This window comes from Hypanus sabinus, chromosome 2, assembly GCF_030144855.1.
Source record: "Hypanus sabinus isolate sHypSab1 chromosome 2, sHypSab1.hap1, whole genome shotgun sequence".
Classification (NCBI taxonomy): domain Eukaryota; kingdom Metazoa; phylum Chordata; class Chondrichthyes; order Myliobatiformes; family Dasyatidae; genus Hypanus; species Hypanus sabinus.
This window is the reverse complement of record NC_082707.1, coordinates 57,701,621-57,722,069: the sequence shown is the minus strand read 5'-3', so window position 1 is coordinate 57,722,069 and position 20,449 is coordinate 57,701,621. Positions and strand designations below refer to the sequence as shown.

Below are 20,449 nucleotides of genomic sequence, written 5' to 3'. Positions count from 1 at the left end.
GTGTGGGCTTGAATTGGAAATCTGACTCGCACACATTTTTTGTGTTTACTGTACACATTCCCAAACCCCAGAGATACAAGAAACTGCAGATGCTGGTAACTGAAGCAACAAACCCTCTACTCAGTGGTTGGTCAGCATCTGTCAGGGGTGGGGGGGGAGAGAGAGAAGGGTGAATTATCAATTATTTAGGTCAGGAATGATGTAGGGTTTTGACCCAAAATATTCACCATTCCTTCCCCAATCTCACCACCCTTGCAGCAAACCCCACAGATGCCGCTTAACCTGCTGAATTCCTACAGGAGACTGCTCCAATGTAGAAGTTTTCTTTTCCAATTTTTTTTGGAGTCATTATGTTCAGGAAAAAGCCCAAGTAAAACTTACTTTAAAAAGTAAAATAGTAAATACTACAGAAATACACAGTTGACAAGTAGTGCTGCTGTACATGATTGATGGAAACAAAACTATGCTCTACTATCCTTTCCTTTTGTTGAAGCAGACATTTTAGAGATCAAAGCAATTGCTTTCATTTCTAAAGAGTGGTGAATCCATGGAATTCTTTGCCACAGGCAGCTGTGGAAGCTGAGTCTTTATGTATATTTAAGGCAGAGGTTGATAGATTCTTGATTGAAGGAATATGGAGAGAAGGCACGAGATTGGAGCTGAGAGGGAAAATGGATCAGCCATGATGAAATGGCAGAGCAGACTCGATGGGCCAAATGGCCTAATTCTGCTCCTATACCTTACAGACATTAATATTAAATTATAATTCACTAAGATGTGACACATTTCCAGTTTGAGTTTGCCTGTTTTTATTGGTAAGGCTGCCATTTATTGCCCTTGATGGTGGTGAAACACCTTGAAAGTATGGTGAAGTCAACTCCAGTACCATTGAGTAGGGCAACAATGAACAGACATGGTAATGATGAAGAAATATTGATACAAGTCCAGTTAAAATAAAACTTAGAGAGAAACTTGCAAGTGCTGATATGCCCACACATCAATTAAGCTTGCTCTTCGCGGTGCTGGTAGTTGCAGATTTCTGAGTTGCTATTTTTTTAAAAACTGACAGAAACTAACTTGAATGTTTATTATCAAATGAAGGATGAACTGTTTTCCTTGAAACCAAATGATTGTACCAATTCACATATCAAATTATTTGTCTGTTTTCATACAGAAGCTTCAGGAGCACTAAAGGAAGAAATCAAATACACCCCTGAAATGTCTATAACAAGAGCAGGAAAATGATTTGATATATGGAGAGTATAAACAAGCTCTATGCAACAGCACCAAGGGTCAGGATCATACAGCATTCCTGGAGCTGTAATACAACAGCATTAACTGTAGGACCCCTCTATTGCACTACTTTTGGTCCCTCAACACCAGCTCCATAGCAAAGAAAGCCCAGCAGCATCTCTACTTTCTGTGAAGGCTGAGCAAAGTCCATCTCCCATCCCCATCACATTCTACAAGGGTTGTACTGAGAGCATCTTGAGCAGCTGCAGCACTGCCTGGTTCGGAAATTGCACCACCTCAGATCGCAAGACCCTGCAGCAGATAGTGAGGTCAGCTGAGAAGATCATCAGGGTTTCTCTTCCCATCATTACAGACATTTACACTACACGCTGCATTCACAAAGCAAACAGCATTATGAAGGACTCCACACACCCCTCATACAAACTCTTCTCCCTCCTGCCTTCTGGGAAAAGGCACCAAAGCATTCAGGCTCTCACGACCAGACTATGTAACAGTTTCTTCCCCCAAGCCATCAGACTCCTCAATACCCAGAGCCTGGACTGACACCAACTGACTGCCCTCTACTGTGCCTATTGTCTTGTTTATTATTTATTTTAAGATCAGCACTGTTTTGTGCACTTTATGCAGTCCTTGGTAGGTCTGTAGTCTAGTGTAGTTTTTGTGTTGTTTTACTTAGTTCAGTGGAGTTTTTGTATCGTTTCATGCAGCACCATAGTCCTGAAAAACATTGTCTCGGTTATACTGTGTACTGTACCAGCAGTTATGGTCGAAATGACAATAAAAAGTGACTTGATTTGTCTTAAATGACAAGAAATGGAAATAATTTAAAAGGAACATTAAGCAAAATATGACAGGTGTGTCATCCTATAGCACCACCAACTGTGAAAGCTAGTCCACCCATCTCTTTACAAATTAAATACTGAATATTGTCCAGAGAGTTTTGATTTGAACTTCAAACGGTATTACCAATTCTTAAGAGTAATAAAGCTAAAAATGTATTTATATAATGCATAATTAAGCCTGTATTCTCCCAAATAAATCATTTTTGCTTCTTCAGTTATGCAGATTTATTTCTATAATTACCAGCTGCAAGGTTTTTTTTAAAAAAACACTACTTTCCAAAACAAGATAGGAAAATGAAGAAAGAAAAACCATTAAAGTAAACAGTAAAGAGAGAAGTGGTAAATCTCACTGATAGTTGGCATGAAAGGAAGGACGGACTAGAGATAACAATTTAGTAGCATGAAACTGAAAGATTAGAGTATGAAAGTTTCAATCAATGAACCAAAGACTGAAATATATTAAATGGCAAATGGCTGTAGCAGCACAAACAAATATTTATCAATAGTACCACTGCTGCTTTCAAACAGCATGACCATCCTATTACAGATAGAGGGCTTTTCTTGAATCTAGTGAACAAATTACAACTAGGTACAAATCAGGAATGTTGGTATTATTAATAAATTGTTTCAACAAAGCACAGAACAGAACAGGCCCTTCACCCCACAATGTTGTTGCTGCCATTTAAAGCCAGAGTATAATCACTCTAACCCTAATCTCCCACATAGCCCTCCATTTTCATACATTAGAGTCCTTGCATTTTACTGCTATTACTGTTTTAAACACTGGTTTTGACATTTCCTTATCCCAAGTACAATGTCTTGAAGTAATTACTCTTTTATTTGACTGTATCACTAGTAACACTGATAAGAAAATAATATTTAATACCTTAACTAAAATGTCCAAAGAGCTTTCAGCAAAGAAAGACTAGCATATTATATTTTAAATGATAAACTTAATTCTCAATGAACAGTTTAATCTGGATAATATTCTAGAAAGTTCTTTACATAGTTGTGAGCTTTTACCTTAAATACCACTTATCCACACTGAGGCCCAACAGATCACCTGGAATTCCTGCTCTAGGCCACAGCCAGGCTGGCAGTCTCCTCTCAAGAAGCAGAGTGGTTGCAGCAATCTGAAATTACAATAATCGTTTCAGCAAAGAAGCTATCACATGTTTCAGTTTGTGATTAAATTAACTAATTTGAAATGCATTACGCTTTCCATTTCTGGTACTATAAATGCTTTTGTAATCATTATGTCCAGAAATGGGTCTTAAGTCTATAGCCAAATCATGTCAAATTCTTGCCAATATTCCTGATTTACAAAAGTATGCCCTGTTCTTTCTCTTTGAAGCATAACTAGTACACAAGTGATCCATGGATAGGAAGAACAATTCTCAATTTGAGAAGCAGATGTCATTACAGAAGTTCCCAGCAAAAGCAGTGTGGTGGACAATCTCTGGCTTCAATCATGTGACACTGACCTCATTCACTTGAAAAGAATTTTTGGGGAAGAGAATATCTTCATCAAGACTCCAAGATTAATCTCCAGACTTGGACAATTTATAAAATAAAGAAGTTAATGAGATTTGTTCACGTTTAAGAAGAAATGTGATATTGGAACTTCAACTGGAATCTATTCCAGGATGTTTTGCCCTACATTCCAATAGGTGGACCAGATAAGACCATAGGCCATAAGAAATAGGAGCAGAATTAGGCCATTCATCCCATCGAATCTGCTCCACCATTCCATCATGGCTAATCCTGGATCCCATTCAACCCCATACACCTGCCTTCTCACCATATCCTTTGATGCCCTGATCGATCAGGAAACTATCAATTTCCACCTTAATTATACCCATGGATTTGGCCTCCACCACAGTCTGTGGCAGAGCACTGAACACATTCACTAATCTCTGGCTAAAAAACATTTCCTCTTATCTCTATTCTAAAAGGACGCCCCTCAATTTTGAGGCTGTGCCCACTACTGTATCCCCGCACCATAGGAAGCATCCTCTCGACATCCACCCGATTTAGTCCTTTCAACATTCGGTAGGTTTCAGATCTAGCTTGGATCTCCATAGAAACAAAGATTCTGTTCTAATGGCAGTCATGAATACAACAGGATATTATATGTCTGGTTTTCAATCGATGTGTTGGGGACTAATTGAAGCCAACAGACAGCTACCTCACCAAACAGTGGACAAAACTTCCTCAGTGTAAGCATGACAGCTAGAGGCAACTTGCCTGAAACTCACCTAATCTTCCAACACAAGGCAACCTCTCCATCCAAATATGCACTAGTTGAAGATGTTTATTCCACTTAATGTTATGCAATTTTCAGAAAGGTTGCTGAATGTTTTGGAAAGAATGATTCTTTTTACATTTCCTTGCTTTCTTGGTTTCAGATTATGTCCTTTTTTGATAGAACAGTTCACAATAAAAATGTCCAGAGCAGCTTCAGAATGTTAATTTTCATTACAAGTTCTCTTGTCCAACAATAAGACACCCATCTTCAATATTTTTCCTAAATTGGAGTGCTCCAAAACTTTCAGGGTAATAATAAGCCAGATCATCCCTGGGCCAAGGTCCCACTTGCAGATTCTATTGGGAAGCCAGCTAGCAACTGATTGTCAATGCCCAATAAAGAGCCCAACCCCTCCAAGCCAAAAAGGCAGGCCCCACAACCTGCATGGTTTAGTGAGCCCATCATGCTATTATCTGCTTAGTTGTCTCATATATACAGAACCATTAATAATCTAATTACTAATCTAACAATAACTGAAACACTAAATATCAGATGTTTAACATTTCAATCAAAAATAAAACAATTAACCATTCAATTTACCTTTGTCTGCAGCCGTTTCCTTCCATTGAAATCAATAAACTAACTGGAATTTCACCAACTCAGCAGGCAGATTTCCCAGCAATCCCAACAGGAGACCTCTAGCTGTTCTCAGGAGTCTTGGCTACCTGCCCGGTTCAGTACATAAAAGCCAATCTGAGTGGGTCTGCCTGCTGTTGCACGGAGCATTCGTGCCAATGTGCTTTTTGAGGAGTAATCAGAGTTGCACAACGTATTCAAGGTGAGTAACTGTCTCTCTTCTTCTCCACTGTGTCTGTCAATACCTACAGTATAGCATCAGAGAACCTTGCTGCCCAGTCTCTACCCTGTTTAAGCCATTTGCTCATCACCTAGTTCAGCTTCTCTTGCCAGGGTATTTTTTCTCTTTCAGAACTCCTAAAATAAAACTGCTGATGGGTATTTTACACATAGGGAAAACACGTGCATGATCCATCTGCTCCGGCAGTAATTGCCATGAGATGGCAGTGCAGCCAGACGCAGTGGCCTCGCATGGGCCAACCAGAAGTATTTTTGTTTTTTTATAAACTTTTTTTTAAAAAAACGATTGCAAGACAACAGTGGACTTCTAAGAATTTCAGGTACTGCAGGTCTACCCCATCAGAGAGCTGTTTGTTGGCTGAGGAGCTGGATCTGTTGGGAACAGTGTTGCCACTGGAAGGCATCGGAGCTGGTGTGCAAAGCGGCATGCAGTGTAATGATTGTCTTGGACATTTAGCAATCACAAGGCCCAGGTGGCCATTGATAACGTAAAATGCCACAGACTTGTTTCTTTATTTTTGTTGGTGAGACATACGGCGGGGGTTCTGCGTGGCCTCCATTGTAACGAGGACTAGGCCTCAAGCTGTGGGCTTGCCTGTTGTTACCGTCCAGGAGAGGAGATGCCTGAGGCAGTGTAGCATGGTGTTCATGCTTGAATACCTCTCCTGCTGGTGCTACCTTCTAGTGCTTGTTTAGTGAAATAAGCTGGATTACGTGTGCGTGTCTGTCTGTCTGTGGACTGCTGCAAACTGCTTTTTCTTGCCAATGGCAGCCATGCACCATCAATTTGCAGGACATGTCACTCAGGGATTTGGGCTACATATACATTTTTTCCTGTGAACTGTATGTTTGCTTGCTATTTTGTTTTGTTCTGTGTTGTACTGTATATGTTTTGCACCTTGGCCCCAGAGGAACACTTTGTTCAGCTGTATTCATGTTTGATTAAATGATAATGAAACTTAACTTAAACTTGCACTTAACTAGCCAGCTTCTATTTTCCATACTAGAATTTCAGTCATAATGCACTATAGAAATATCGTTGCCAGCAATTCCAAAGTACTTCATGAATGATGGCACAATCAACACAGTGAAAAAATGGCATTTAATTAGACTGGTGAATAAATTACAGAAATTCCTCCATTTTGTTGACGTGACATTTGAAAATTCCATCAATACCTGCAGAAAATCACTGGCCTCAGTATCTGTATTGTTTGCGGAATTGCTGACTTTCACTCCAACATTTTAGGAGATGTGGATGCCCCAAATCTTTTTCAGAGTTGTGGATGTCTCACACGCAAATGTGGATGCAGAGTTGATGGTTTCCTGACTCAGCTATGGCATTGACTCCTTGTAGAGTATTTAATTGCCTTAACTATTAAATTTTAAAAATCTGTACAATAATGTAAACTTCAATTCAAATCACTGAGCTTATTGGTCTTGAGCTGGAACTGTCTAGGGTTTTCCCAAGACAAGTATATAAGAATACAAATTTCTTCTCATCTCCTTCCTGTTATGCTGAACAATCTTCCTACTATATCTACCAAATGCCTATCTCGGTAAATCATTGTAATCTGTGAGGAGGGCAGTACAAGTTATATTTAATGCTTTGTTGCAATTGTTAAAACAATTAAGCACATTTTCCAGAGTTAAAAATGTTCTAATTTTATGGTATATTGAATTTTCAATAGGTTCTTCAATGCTTTTGAGTAGTCGTATACACTAAACAATCTCTCTCTCTGACAGACAGGAAGAGGCAAGGTTTAACCAGCTATGAAAACAACCTGAGGGCAAAGTAATTTTACAATTGTAAACACGTTGCTCTGTAATGAGCCATACCAAATAACTGTGGGCAAGGTTACCTCCAGAAGCTCATACCTGGACACAGTTCTAAGCAAGAGTGGGAAGTTCAGACAGTCCACCACTCAGTGGTAGACCCAGGCTGCTGTATGGCTTACAATGGCAAACCAAAGGAATGGCAATTATAAGACCATTCAAATTAATTGATTTTAACAAATGTTTCAATGAAGGTATTAGAAAATATCGCTGAAAATGTATTAATCCTGTATCACTTTGTCTACGCAGGAAGGATTGGCCTACCTTGAACACAATTCATCCCAAAATATTTTCTTAGATAGTCTTTGTCAAGTTTTGAATGACTCCAAAAATAATTGTGTTCACTTATTCGAATAGCTAATTGTTTCTTAACAAATTATAGGGCTGTAACTTCCAAACTCCTTACTGGAAATCTACTGAAATATAGAGCATGCTTTTAGAAAAGCTTTGGACCACCTGTCACAGCCCTTTTTATTTTTTTAAAATAGTACCTGTCACAGTCATCGATAAAAGTAATAAGAATAATTAGAAATTGAACCATTTACTCAGAAAGGAAAAGCAGACTTTACCTGAGCTTTCCAAAGTGACTTTCGTTCACTGACAACTCGATAATGAGTATCTCCCATCAAAGCGATGAAAAGGTTCAGGAGAAGAACAAAACCAAAACACATGTACACCATATAAAGGACAATGATAATGTCAGGGATTTTGATTTCAGGTGGGCCGGGAAGTTCAGTGAGACCCATCATCAGCTGAAACAATGTGAAAATGGTGATGGTAAAATCCCTGAAGTACAAGTATGTATTTGGGTCCAAGGCTTGAAAGTGAACATCGAAACCTATGATGGTTCAAAGATAAACAAATTATTAAAATATGAAAACAAAACCACTAAATTTATGTAACTATTAGAGAAAACAAAGAAACCCATGAATTTGTCAATATGTCAATATTTGGCCTACTATGAGAAATCTCTGCTGGATTTTTATGATTTTCATCTGAATGTTAGTGACGGCACTGATTTGATCGGGATTGAAATACACTGTACAGCACTGTCAGCATCTCTCTTTCCTAATTCTCAACCTATGAATTGCTCAACTTTCATGAAAGGAGACCAAGAAAATTAGGTAGTTTTCAGAGACCTCAGGAATCATTACCTAGCTAGTTACACTCTCCATTATGTATAGCAATAGCCTTTAGAACCTAATTCCAGTGCTGGACAGCCTCCACATGAAAGTTAAATTATTTTTGATAGCTGCCTCACTGAGTTATTCCTCTTGCAGACTGCTTCTTAAATGTAAATGTACTGAATGCATGCATTAAGTTACACTTAAATATATTTTATATTTTCAGTACATTTACCAATTTAAATGTACTGAAAATATTCCCATTCAGAAATGATTTATTTTTATGGCTTGCAAGTCACTTCTTTAAAACAAAAAGTAAAAAAAAACAGCATAACGCCGTCAATGACTTGAATCAAGTCTCATGTGATACTACACATCAAAGCATGAGTGAAGCTGGCAGCAGGCTTCAGATTGGGAAGGGAACAACATAGCAGCAAATGCAGGCTTTTTTTAAAATTTAGATTCAATATTTGTAGTTAACTCAATCATTTTTTAAATTTTTTTAATTCCATTTTAGTCTTCACTCATTAAAAATGCCTCCTACAGCTTTGTATTAAATATAAAAGCTATTATTTCTCTTAGTGCCCTATAGACCCTAACCCTACTAATTTTACTTTGAAAAGTAATGGTTATCATTTCCAATTTTTAAAAATCACTCATATTAATAAGTCTTTTTGCTTTCCTAATGCTGGTCTTGTTATACTTTTCTGGCATTGTTCTGTTTTGCCTTTCTCTACCAATACAACATTACAGCACAGTACAGGGCCCTTGGCCCACAACATTGTGCCAACCAATATAATGCATATTGCACCCACCTGCACCAAATCCTATAATGACAATGATCAAAACGTAACAAAACCTCATAAGATCACCGAAGATCATCTTAAAAGAGAAAAGAAGGAAAATAGATTATTGGCTTCAATCCTGCAATTGAATTATCATACATTTGAAAGTATATTTCCTAAACAGAATCAATGAATTTACAAAGTTCTGATAACCATGAGAATGGAACTGAAGTTGAGGAATAACCTTATCATCAGCTTTATCATAGTAGAAATTCTGACCTTGCATCTACTTGGTTGATATACACAAAGTGTATGATATAACCAAAGACCCTTGGGTGTATAAAATGCTATGCCTGGTTAAACTTTTCCACAGGCCTGTTAATTACAGACTCTGTAGTCCCAAGTGTACATCCAAAAACTAAATGCTAGCTTGAGTCTAGCTAAATTAATTTCATGCAGAAGCCTTGGAGCCGGTGATGGGGTTTTTGTTCCACAATTTTAATTTGTATTTTGAAGCCAGCTTCATCATTCATCTTAAAATTGGCTCTGTTTCCTTCTACTCCGTTGCCTTCTGGGCATATATTAATAAACGCGAAAATAGAAATGTTTTAAAATATGCAGTTTTTTAAAAAATAATTTCTCCATTTCCTGAAAGTAGAAAATACAGGACATTTCACAAACAAAGTCAAAATAACTAATTTGTAAGTAGTTTCTTGTTTCCCTTTAGAAGGGCATGACCAAATGCAAAAATATTCATACAATCTTCAAATAAAAAGAAAACTTGATTCACAAAAGGGAACATTCAAGGTGATTCTTTACTGAATAACAAGAAAATAAACTAACCTTTTGTATCATGATACACAGGGGGCCAAGTAACTTGAATCCACGTGCAAAATAAAGAACATTACACCAGGCACTAATTAGTGCATATGCCATTATAACAGTTTCCCATTCGTGGTTCAAAACTCTTAGTATCATGGTGATTAAAACAAAGCAAGCATAAACAATCCTGGAAATCAAAATTAGAAACCAGTTTCAATCTGTGGTAAAACAAATAAGTACTCTTGCAATACAAAACTGTTGTTACTCCGGGGCTATTTTTTTTTTTACTAAGGCATACAAGACTTTGTTGCAAAGCTGATTCAGTAAACCTTAGCAGGAGCAGTTAGTCCATGGTCAGATTTTTTTTAAAGTTTATTTTTCTGGGATCGCAGCCTCTGTGGTATTTTAGGGTTTTTTTAAACTTAGAAAGTACAGCATGGTAACAGGACCTTCTGGCCCAATGAGTCTGTGATGATCATTGACACCCATGTGATCAATTATCCTGCTAATGATACATCTTTGGAATGTGGAAGAAAACTGGAGCACCCGGAGGAAACCCTTGCAGTCACAGAGAGAATGCACAAATTCCATACAGGTAGTGCCACAGCTGTACCAAGGTCACTGGCACTGCAATGGTGTTATGGTAACCATTACTACACTACTGGCTGCATTCATTTCCAACCCCTAGCTTCCCTTGAGAAGATGGTGATGAACCACCCTCTTGACCAACTACGTTTGTTCTGCTCAGGGAATTCCAATAGTGCTGGTTCCAGGATATAGACAAAGCTATAACTAGGAACTCATGGCACTTTTTCAAATCAAGATGGTTTTGTAAATATCAGGTTTCTTTTGTCCTTTGTAGCAGAAGAGTTTGTATGTTTAGAAGGTGCTTCAGAAGTTGGGGTCACCTACAAAATAGAGTGTGCTTTGTAGATGGTACACACTGCAACCTTCATGAGGGAATGAATGTTTAGGATAGTGGATTAGGTGCTAGTCAAGTGGGCTGTTATCCTGAATTGTATTGAACCCCTTGAGAATTATTAGTGCTGTACTCATCAAGGCAAGTTGAGAGTATTCGCAATCTCTAAGCTGCTCTTGTAGCCAGGGTCTTTGTGTGACTGGCCCATTTGAATTGCTGTTAATGTGACCCCAGGATATTGTTAATAGGGAACATGGTAATGGTGCACGCAGAAAGAGTAAAGAGTTGAACTCTCAATGTCTAGCCATGGTCTAATAAGTAGCAAATAGCTTTTGTACCATTAAAATACCAGGCACTGATAGAGATGGTTAATATCTTGTATTTTAATGGCACAAATATTCCTTGTTACTTGTTGTTAGACCATGCCTGAAAATTGTTGAGGTTTTGCTGTTTGATTAGTTGCCTGAGGAGCCATGAACAGAAATGAACCATAGAGCAGTTATTTAACTATTCTGACTTTACAAGGAGCAATATAATTGAAGGTGAAGTTAATTTGGCCTAGGATATTACCCTGAGGAATCCTGCAGTGATTACCTGGGAATGAGATGGCTAGCATCCAAAAATCAAAACCACTCATCTTTTGTACAAGGTATGCATGCTTTAGATGTCCATGTACGTCACAGAAGCATCTTGAAGCCATACCTGGTTAAATGAGAGATGTTCTCACTTCACCATTGAAATTTCAGCTCTTTCATCCATGTTTGACCATGGATATGATGTCATCTGGTTCTGCCTACTCCTCTCTACCCAGAAAAGATCTCAGCTCTGTCTGAACTGACAGTCTCCCCTTGACACCAAACTTTGAAGGAGCTGGAGAACCCTTCTCTCCTTCCTTGTACCTCTCACATGTTACTCTGCCCTACAAGCTCTTTCTTCCTCCTCACAGCCATGCTACAAGCAAACCCATCCATGGTTCTAAGCAGCAATGGAATAAAAATTCAACCTGAAGGTATAGCATTATTTCAGCTTCCGAAATGCAGGATTATCCAAATAATCAAATTTCATAAGTGCTCTACAACCCACTCTGCTCAAATTCACTTTTCAAGGTATTCCAGGTCCCTTTAAAGGCAGCTGGTTATACTCATCCTATTGCTGAGTTCTCCCAAACAGATGGCTGCAATTCATTTTGACAGCCTGGTTATTAAATCGGCAATAGACAAGACTGATGTCACTATCTGCCTACTTTGTGCACAGCTTGTGTAAATAATTGATGCATAAACCACTGCCTAATCAATTTCCAAGTAATGCAAGGCCTGCTTAAATTGTGCACTTGCTATCTATTCCTGAAATTGGAAACAATGAGTATATGAAGCCCGCTCATCATAGAATGCACACGTTCAAGAATTATTGAGTTAGAAGTCTCATTTTCTCCATGTACCTCAGATGCACAGCACAGCAATGGATACTTTCAATTGTTTCACGTGTATGTTAATCCAGCTTAATACTTTTAGAACACTGATTTACACCCGTTACGTTCTAATTTAACCACCCAATCTATATTTACTGTTACTTTCAGCAAAGCAGTCCAAGCTGCATTCCTCAACTCAGCAGAAAGAAAACTGATTTTGCAATCATTTTGTTATTCAAGCGTCACTGCCTTGTTTATGAAGGTTTTAGTTAAACCCCAATGTACTTCGATTATTACTATTCTCAAGCTTTCTACTGGTTTAAAATTATATGAAGTGCATAAAATAGTATAAATTTTAATAATAGAAAATGGTATAAATTGTTGCAAAAGCAAAATGACGGTATTCAGCAAAAAATTATAATGCAGCATAAAAGATTTTGAAGCAACAAAACAAAGATGTACTGTAGCTGAAATATAAAGCAAACTAGCCTTACATTGTAATGTGGAATGGCCCTCCAGTTACTGTGTTTCCAAAATACTTTGCAGGTCCTATGTGAATCAAGCGTGGAATCTGTGAAGATAAGGAAATAAGAGCTTAGTTTTGTTATAGAGAAGATAATGAATCTGCTGAGATAGAATATTCAAATTATTTTTGATATCTATTTTCTGATTTTTTTAAGATAATGGCAGACTTAGTAATAGAGATCATAATCCAGGGTAGTGTTCCATAAAGCGGAGGTTGTCAATGGAAACAAATCCAGCAGACAAAGCACTTTCACTGGGAACAATTTTCATGGGTACTTTGGCACCATTTCTCCTTTGAGAATCTATTTCCCTTTCCAAGTTAACAGTATTATATTGATTTGTGAATTTGTTTGCAAACACATTCCATCACAGTGTACATGAATGTTCCAATCTGTGCTTTATAAAAATGATTAAATATAATGTGAAGAATGAATCTGAGAAGGCCGTACAGTGCACTGCAGCACCATGAATAAGATGTAAAATATGCTAAGGCTCTTAAGCAAACTATTTCAAAAGGGCATTTTCCAAGTAGTGCAGCTACCATGAATGTAGTGATTGGCAAACTTTGTATGAATCCAGAAAAAAAAACTAAATAAAAAAAAGCAGCATTGGATGTCCTTCAGGAGGGATCATTTTGAATCTGAATTTCAAATTAGAATGAATTTATTTTCTGAAAGATTAATGAAGCAAAAGTTTAGGAGATTGAAAAAGTAGGGAGGATGTATTAGTCATTTTATTATGTATTACTTTGTTATGCTCCAAATGTACTTTTTTGTAATATATTTCAGCTGGTTTAATTAAATGTTTTTGTTGGTGCAGAAACCATGACACAAATTATCTGCCACAAATGAAAATAATTATGTATTATATTAAGGAGCATATTCTGATTTTAACAAAATTAATTAAGAAGGATTGTGATTTTATTACTAGCTGTTGCACAGCTAATAGGGATTTTTATAATGTTGAATGACTTTATAACTGACAAACAATATTAAAATGGACTTAAAATTGGGGACAAAATAAACAGATAATTTCATAAAAATAACTAGTAGAAAATGGCAAGAAATGTTTCAACATCTTCTCATAGAATTCTACAAAGAAACACGAACCAACATAAACCAAATATAGCCTCATATGGGCAATAAGTGGTTACTATTGATTAATTTAGCTAATTAATTTTTCAGTCTTTCAATACAGATAACTTTGTGTTATGTTAACAAAAAGAACCAGAAGTATTAACATATCCATAATAAATAAAGCATACTGCTGCTCAAAACTGTGTCCATTCATGTAAGAGTTTTCAAAAATCTTCAACTTTGGGCAGAACAGTAATGTGAAATTTTATAAGATTCAATGTACCTCTGTGACTAGGATCAGAACAGCACCCACAACTGTCAGAATTTCTCCTGCCAAGCGAGCAAAATCTTCAGCTGACACATAGGCTTCCTGGAAAAATGAATGCGTGTGGTAGAAAAACAAAGTGCATGATTAAAAAGCATTCTACATTTGTCTCAGCAAAATTGATGCTCTCTGCTTTTAGATTAAATTTATTCAGTAGGTTATTAGTCAAGTTATTCTCATGTGTTTCTTAAACTTTGTTTTTAACCCACCTTGAAAGCATTTTCCCAAATGGAATTTCAAGTTGGGGACGAAAAGCAGAGAACAGAATAATCTAATATTCTGAATAGAGACAATGCTATATTAATGAGATCAATGGTGTACGGTTTATACTTTCCTCACATGTAATTTGCGAACGGAATGCAGCATGCGCCAACAGTGTGTCACTTCTCTGTGTAAGTGCTAATTTTATGTAGAATTTGAGGGAAGCAAAACTCTAAATCTATGCCTCTCTTGATAAAATAAATGCGTGAAGTACTTGTTGCAGTATAAAAATCCCTATATGAAATCACCAGTGAGAGCAATGTGGATCCTGACTAAGGCAGGAAAATATGTAATAAGGAAGTCACAGAGGAATTAGGCAAGACTTTGAATCAATCTTCATGAAACATGATGCAAAATAGTTACCAAGGACCCGGTACAAATAAGAAGGCAGAAAATAGGAAATACTATTAGAAAAATTAATGTACATGCCGAACATGTACTTACTTTAGAAGTTACCTAGAGTTACCCATAGCCCTCTATTTTTCTAAGCTCCATGTATCTATCCAGGAGTCTCTTAAAAGACTCTATCGTATCCACCTCCACCACATTTGCCGGCAGCCCATTCCACACACTCACCATTCTCTGCGTAAAAAAAAACAGAACAAAACAAAAAAAAAAACAACTTACCCCTGACATCTCCTTTGTACCTACTTTCAAGCATCTTAAAACTGTGATCTCTCGTGATGGCCATTTCAGCCCTGGGAAAAAACCTCTACCTACACAATCAATGCCTCTCATCACCTTATACACCTCTATCAGGCCACCCCTCATCCTCCGTCGCTCCAAGGAGAAGAGGCCGAGTTCATTCAACCTATTCTCAAAAGGCATGCTCCACAATCCCGGCAACATCCTTGTAGATCTCCTCCGACCCTTTCTATGGTTTCCACATCCTTCCGATAGTTAGGCCACCAGAACTAAGCATAGTACTCCAAGTGGGGTCTGACCAGGGTCCTATATAGCTGCAACAGTACCTCTTGGCTCCTCAACTCAATCCTACTGTTGAAGGAGGACAATGCACCGTATGCCTTCTTAACCACAGAGTCAACCTGCTGAGTGTCCTATGGACTCAGACCCCAAGATCCCTCTGATCCTTCACACATTGCCAAGAGATTTACCATTAATAATATATTCTGTCATCATAATGGTGAAATATTTTCTGTACATTTTAAGGTGAGCAACAATGACCCCATTATTTTTCAAAGGAGGGAGAAGCAGGGACTCATTAGGCTGGTGAAAATGCTGGAACTTATAACAAAAGGATGTGTTATCAAGAAAATAATATTATGATTGTGTAGAATTTATGTGGATTTATGAAAGGGAAACTATGCTTGATTAATCCAATGGTGTTCTTTCGAGAAAGAAGTGGAACCATAGCATGGAACCAGGTACAGTTTTTTTTTAAATGGATGCTTTTACACTGATTGTTGAACAATGCTACAGCATGTGGCATGAGTGGTAATAAAGTCATAGAGTTAAACAGCACAGAGGGCGGCTCTAGCCCAACTCATCATTACAGACCATGGTATCTTCCTGAGCTCATCCTATTTGTTTGCACTTGACCCACATCCACCCACACCTTCCCAATCCTTGTACTTGTGCAAGTGCCTTTTAATCATTGTAATTGTGGCCACCTCTACCAATTCCTCTGGAAGCTCTTTCCTTATACCCACACAATATGAGTGGACAAAACTTGCCCTCAGAATCCCCGGAAACTGTTCCTCTCTCACCTGAATCTAAAACCTCTAATTTTAAACTTGTCCACCCTGGGAAAATGACTGTGTTAACCCATTTTATCAATGGTCCTCATGACTTTATAAGCCTCAATAAGGTCACCTCTCAACCTCCTTCGCCCTAATGAGAACAGTCCTAGCCTATCCAGATGCCTGCAATATACAATTAATATTGAGAGTTATTTATGAGATAGAAATCAAATCTCAGATTGGTAGGTTATAACTACTGAGATACCGCAGGGATCAAAACTTAACTCACAGTTATTCACAATACAAAACGGATCTAGTGCTTTCCCAGCGTATATGATGAATGAACTCTTCTCGGGCTTCCAGCCAGGTATGGGTATCGATTATAACCAACGCTTCGATGACAAATACTGCCATCTTCATCAGGGAGATGGCCGAGTTTGTCATCGAAACGTTGGCTATAATCAATACTTGAACCTGGCTGGAATCCCAAGAAGAGTTTATTCATTTACAATATACATCAGCAATTTTACAACCAGAACTAAAAACAGTTTTCTGATGACACAAAATTAAATGGGAATATGGGTAGGAATAGGTATGTGAATAAGAATAATAATTCAAGGGAATATAGACAAGCTAAATGACTGAGTTGCAATGGAACAGCAAGGACAAATATGACATTATACAATTTGGAGCAAAAATAGAAAAGCTGTTTGTCTTTCCCCAGTATATTGAGAATTTGAGAAATGTTGGTACAAGGGATCCTGGACATACAATACACAACCCTTATACACAAGTCACTGAAAACTAACATACAGGTTCATTAGGCAACTAGGAAGCAAAAGGTACATTGGCCTTCATTGGAAGTCATTTGAGTAAATGAGTAAACAAGCCTTGCTACCAGAGCATAGGGTCTTGGTGAGACCTCACCTGAGGTATTATACACAAGTTAGGTCTTGTTACTCAAAAAGGATAGATTTGAGGGAAAATAGCAAGGGCTTACCAGGCTGGTTCCTAAGATAGAAGGTCTGTGATATGAGGCAAGATTTGAATAGATAAGGCTTGTATTCATTGAGATTAGAAAAATGAAATGTAACCTCATTAAAATGTACTTTTTTTTTACAAGACTGAAAAGGATGGATGCAGGGAAGACATTGTTCCAGGCTGAGGAGTCTTGAACAAGGTGCAACTTTAGAACTATTCTGACCTCCTGTTAAATTCAGAGATCTCGTTCTGCAAATATCACTAATATCCAGACATCAAAGAATTTTGGACTAAAAATTTGCAATATTTCTTCAAAGAATGGTGAAACTTTGACAATGTCCAGAGGGCTGTGGATAATCAATCACTGATTGAAATTCAAAGTAGAGATGAATAGATTTCTGGATATTAAAGAATATTGGGATAAAACAGGGAAATGGTGTTAAGGTAGAAGCTCAGCAATGATCTTCTTAATGACAGGAAATATGACTGTCTACACCTGCTCCTATTGCTTATGTTTCTGTTCTCTAATCCTCTGTCACACAACCACAACCAACATATCCATCCCACCCTGCAAAACATTTCCCCATCTGGACAATATTTATCATTCTCAGAAGTAGATCATTTGATCACTTGTCATTGCTGTTTATGGAAAAATAATTCTTTGGGTGCAAAGTGATTTGGCTAAGGTTATCAAAGGCATTACTATAGATCTTTTGGTTATTTCCTTTAAGAGGAAAGTTAATTATTTGCCTGTTAAATTAATTAACCAACAGCTTGCAGTGCAGGCAGAAAAAAGCTAGCTTACCTATTGCAGAGACAAGTTAATGAAATTCTAGAACTGGAAGATTTGGAAATACCATCAGAATAAACAACAATTAGTATTTTTATCTTTGACATTTGGACATTATTGACTATTTCTGAGCTTCTCAGAATTAAATGGAAATAGAGGGTAACCTAAAGCAAAAAGGTCAATTTGCAAGAAATGGTACCCCAATTTGTGGCAACATGATTTAAATGGTGCAAATTCAGAGGCTCAAGTATAGGAAAAATGGCAGCTTGAATCTCCAGGAAACATTATCCGTCAGTGTCATGATCCTATTCAACAATTTTAATGTGGTTTTATAAATTAATGAGCAAGGATCCTGAAGAAATATAGGGGTATTCATTTGAAATATGAAGATTGAACCCAACTGCTATTTAACTGTTAGCTTAAACAACTGTTCCACCTGTTTCATTACTACCCAGAGTAAAAAAACCAAATCGGATATTCTAGACATGATCCAATATTGGGCAGAAGATACACAAGCCTGAAAGCATGTATCACCAGTTCAAGGACAGCTTCTAACTTGCTGTTACAAGACTATTGAATAGTTCCCTAGTACCATACAAAGGAGTCTTGACCTCACAATGTACCTTGCACCTTATTGTTTACCTGCACTGCACTTTATCTGTAGCTGCTACACTTTATTCTGCATTCTGTCATTGTTTTATCTAGTCCTATCTCAATACTCTTTGTAATGATTTGCTCTGTGTTTCTTGGCCCATGTGAGAATAATAACAAGTCAATTAACCAATATTTATTGTCTCCTTGTTTTTCAAAATTTACTCAGACGCTACTTGTTTCCTTACAAGCCTCATTTAAAGTCCTAACTAATCAGTTTGCAGTTCATTTGCACAAATTAGATCAACTTAAGTTACTGCATCTATTAAATAACGTCTGTATTTGAGTACATCTTTCCCCTCTGTTCAGTCTACTTGCTCATTTCCAAAAACATGCTCCACTTATACTTCTCACCAAAGTAATTTCATATTTCATTACAGTAAATCTTATGAGCACATTTTTATTTCCACTGAAATTGTTTCCAAATTATTCCATCCTACTCCACCTATTAATTATAATTAACTTTTAATGGGTCATACCGTTTCTCCAGTTTCTGAATGTAACTCAGTAAGCAGAAGATAGCAAACTGCCCACTGAAGAACACAACCTATTTTTTTGCCTAATCAAGTGAAGGTCCTGCAATCTTAGTCTCTGGCATTCTGTAACGAAGCCACACTCCACTCCCTTCTTCACTTAACCGTGTGCCTAGATGCATCTTAATTCAGTTTATTAAATACAAACTTATATACAATATCTGTTTGTTTTATGCTTGCTATGTTTGCCTAGTTAGTCAAGTATCTCCTTGCAATCTACCTTATTTGTAGCAATACCCCTCAGTGAAATATTGGTACTCCTTTATTATGTTCAGAAAGCCCACCCTCCTACCAAGATACCCAGCCCACCAAGATATTTATTCACTATCTCTGTCACTATTCATTCTTGTCTGCACCCAATTCTAATTGTCCATTCATTTTCCCTCACATGCGTTTGATACTGTCTTTTACATCTGTTTTCTTTTTTCATTACGCATTTTCTTATCTTCCAGTTTCTATGCTCCTCCTTTATTATTTATGTTCTGTTAATTGTCTATCTTCAGAAATAGCTTAAACATAGATGCATCATAAAGAATTCTTTTTGCATCATTTCTGAAAAGTTTCTGCCCATAGCCTGTTTGGTCTTCTGCCTGCTCTTCCACTTTTCCTGACAGATTTTCTTCTGTTTTGATATAACCAGAACATTCCTGTATGTCCTCCCTTTGGCTTAAGTTCACATAACTAGAGTATTATAAGTGAAACCTACTAATCAGTGGATCAGGATCAGAAATAAGTATTTACTATCATACTTTGCTGTCTGTCTCTCAATTGTTAATCTGTCTGTTGCCTTTAATGCAAAGGTCCTAAGTTTTCTGAACCAAATTCTTGCATGAAACAAGATCAGATAATTTTCTCTTCAACAGCTTTATTTATATTTGCTTTATCTGTTTTGTAAACTGCCAATTCTTCTCAAACCCATGTTGACTCTTTCCAATTTTATGCATCAATTTGCCTTTAATTATGGTCTACTTTAATTTCATTATTATAAGCCTCGTTAGATCCCTTTGAAACAGGTATAATTAGTCTTATAAAGATACCTAATTTTGAAAAATCATATTCCCCTCTATTGCTCCCTCACTAGATACACTCATTTTCTATGGTTCTCTACATACATTTTTGGTATCCTTCTTCTCTAAACAGTCATCATGGTTTCTACATTAGAATTCGCATAAGCATATTATTTTCAGAATAAGTACTTTTTCCATCAAAAAGCACAAAGATTTCAACCACTGGACCAACAACAAAAACAGTTATGATAATAATAGTGAGGAATCTATGAAAACTTCAATGTATCCTTGCAAATTTACACTGTTTTCTATTGGTTTTTGCCCGTCATTGAGCAGAAAACTCCACAGCAGGACTACTGAATATTTTAATACTTGTACCAATTGAATAACTTGCCAGAGAGCTGAGAAGTATTAAGATTATTATTAACCAGAGATTCATTGCGATTTTGTCCTGTTAATTCAGAATCATTTTCTTAGGTAGAATTTTTA

At 37.2% G+C, this 20,449-nt stretch overlaps 1 protein-coding gene across 1 annotated transcript in view; it reads right to left on the bottom strand.

Annotated features, from left to right (window-relative positions):
• Nucleotides 1-20,449, bottom strand: part of LOC132379126 (transient receptor potential cation channel subfamily V member 5-like) — an 85,757-nt gene that overhangs the window by 3,758 nt on the left and 61,550 nt on the right. Inside the window, exons 9-14 of the mRNA XM_059946739.1 lie at nucleotides 13,996-14,082; nucleotides 12,606-12,682; nucleotides 9,806-9,971; nucleotides 8,993-9,059; nucleotides 7,623-7,891; nucleotides 3,120-3,229 (exon numbers count right to left, since the gene is read on the bottom strand). Coding sequence (XP_059802722.1) covers nucleotides 3,120-3,229; nucleotides 7,623-7,891; nucleotides 8,993-9,059; nucleotides 9,806-9,971; nucleotides 12,606-12,682; nucleotides 13,996-14,082 — 776 coding nt within the window. The remainder of the gene's footprint in view (nucleotides 1-3,119; nucleotides 3,230-7,622; nucleotides 7,892-8,992; nucleotides 9,060-9,805; nucleotides 9,972-12,605; nucleotides 12,683-13,995; nucleotides 14,083-20,449) is intronic.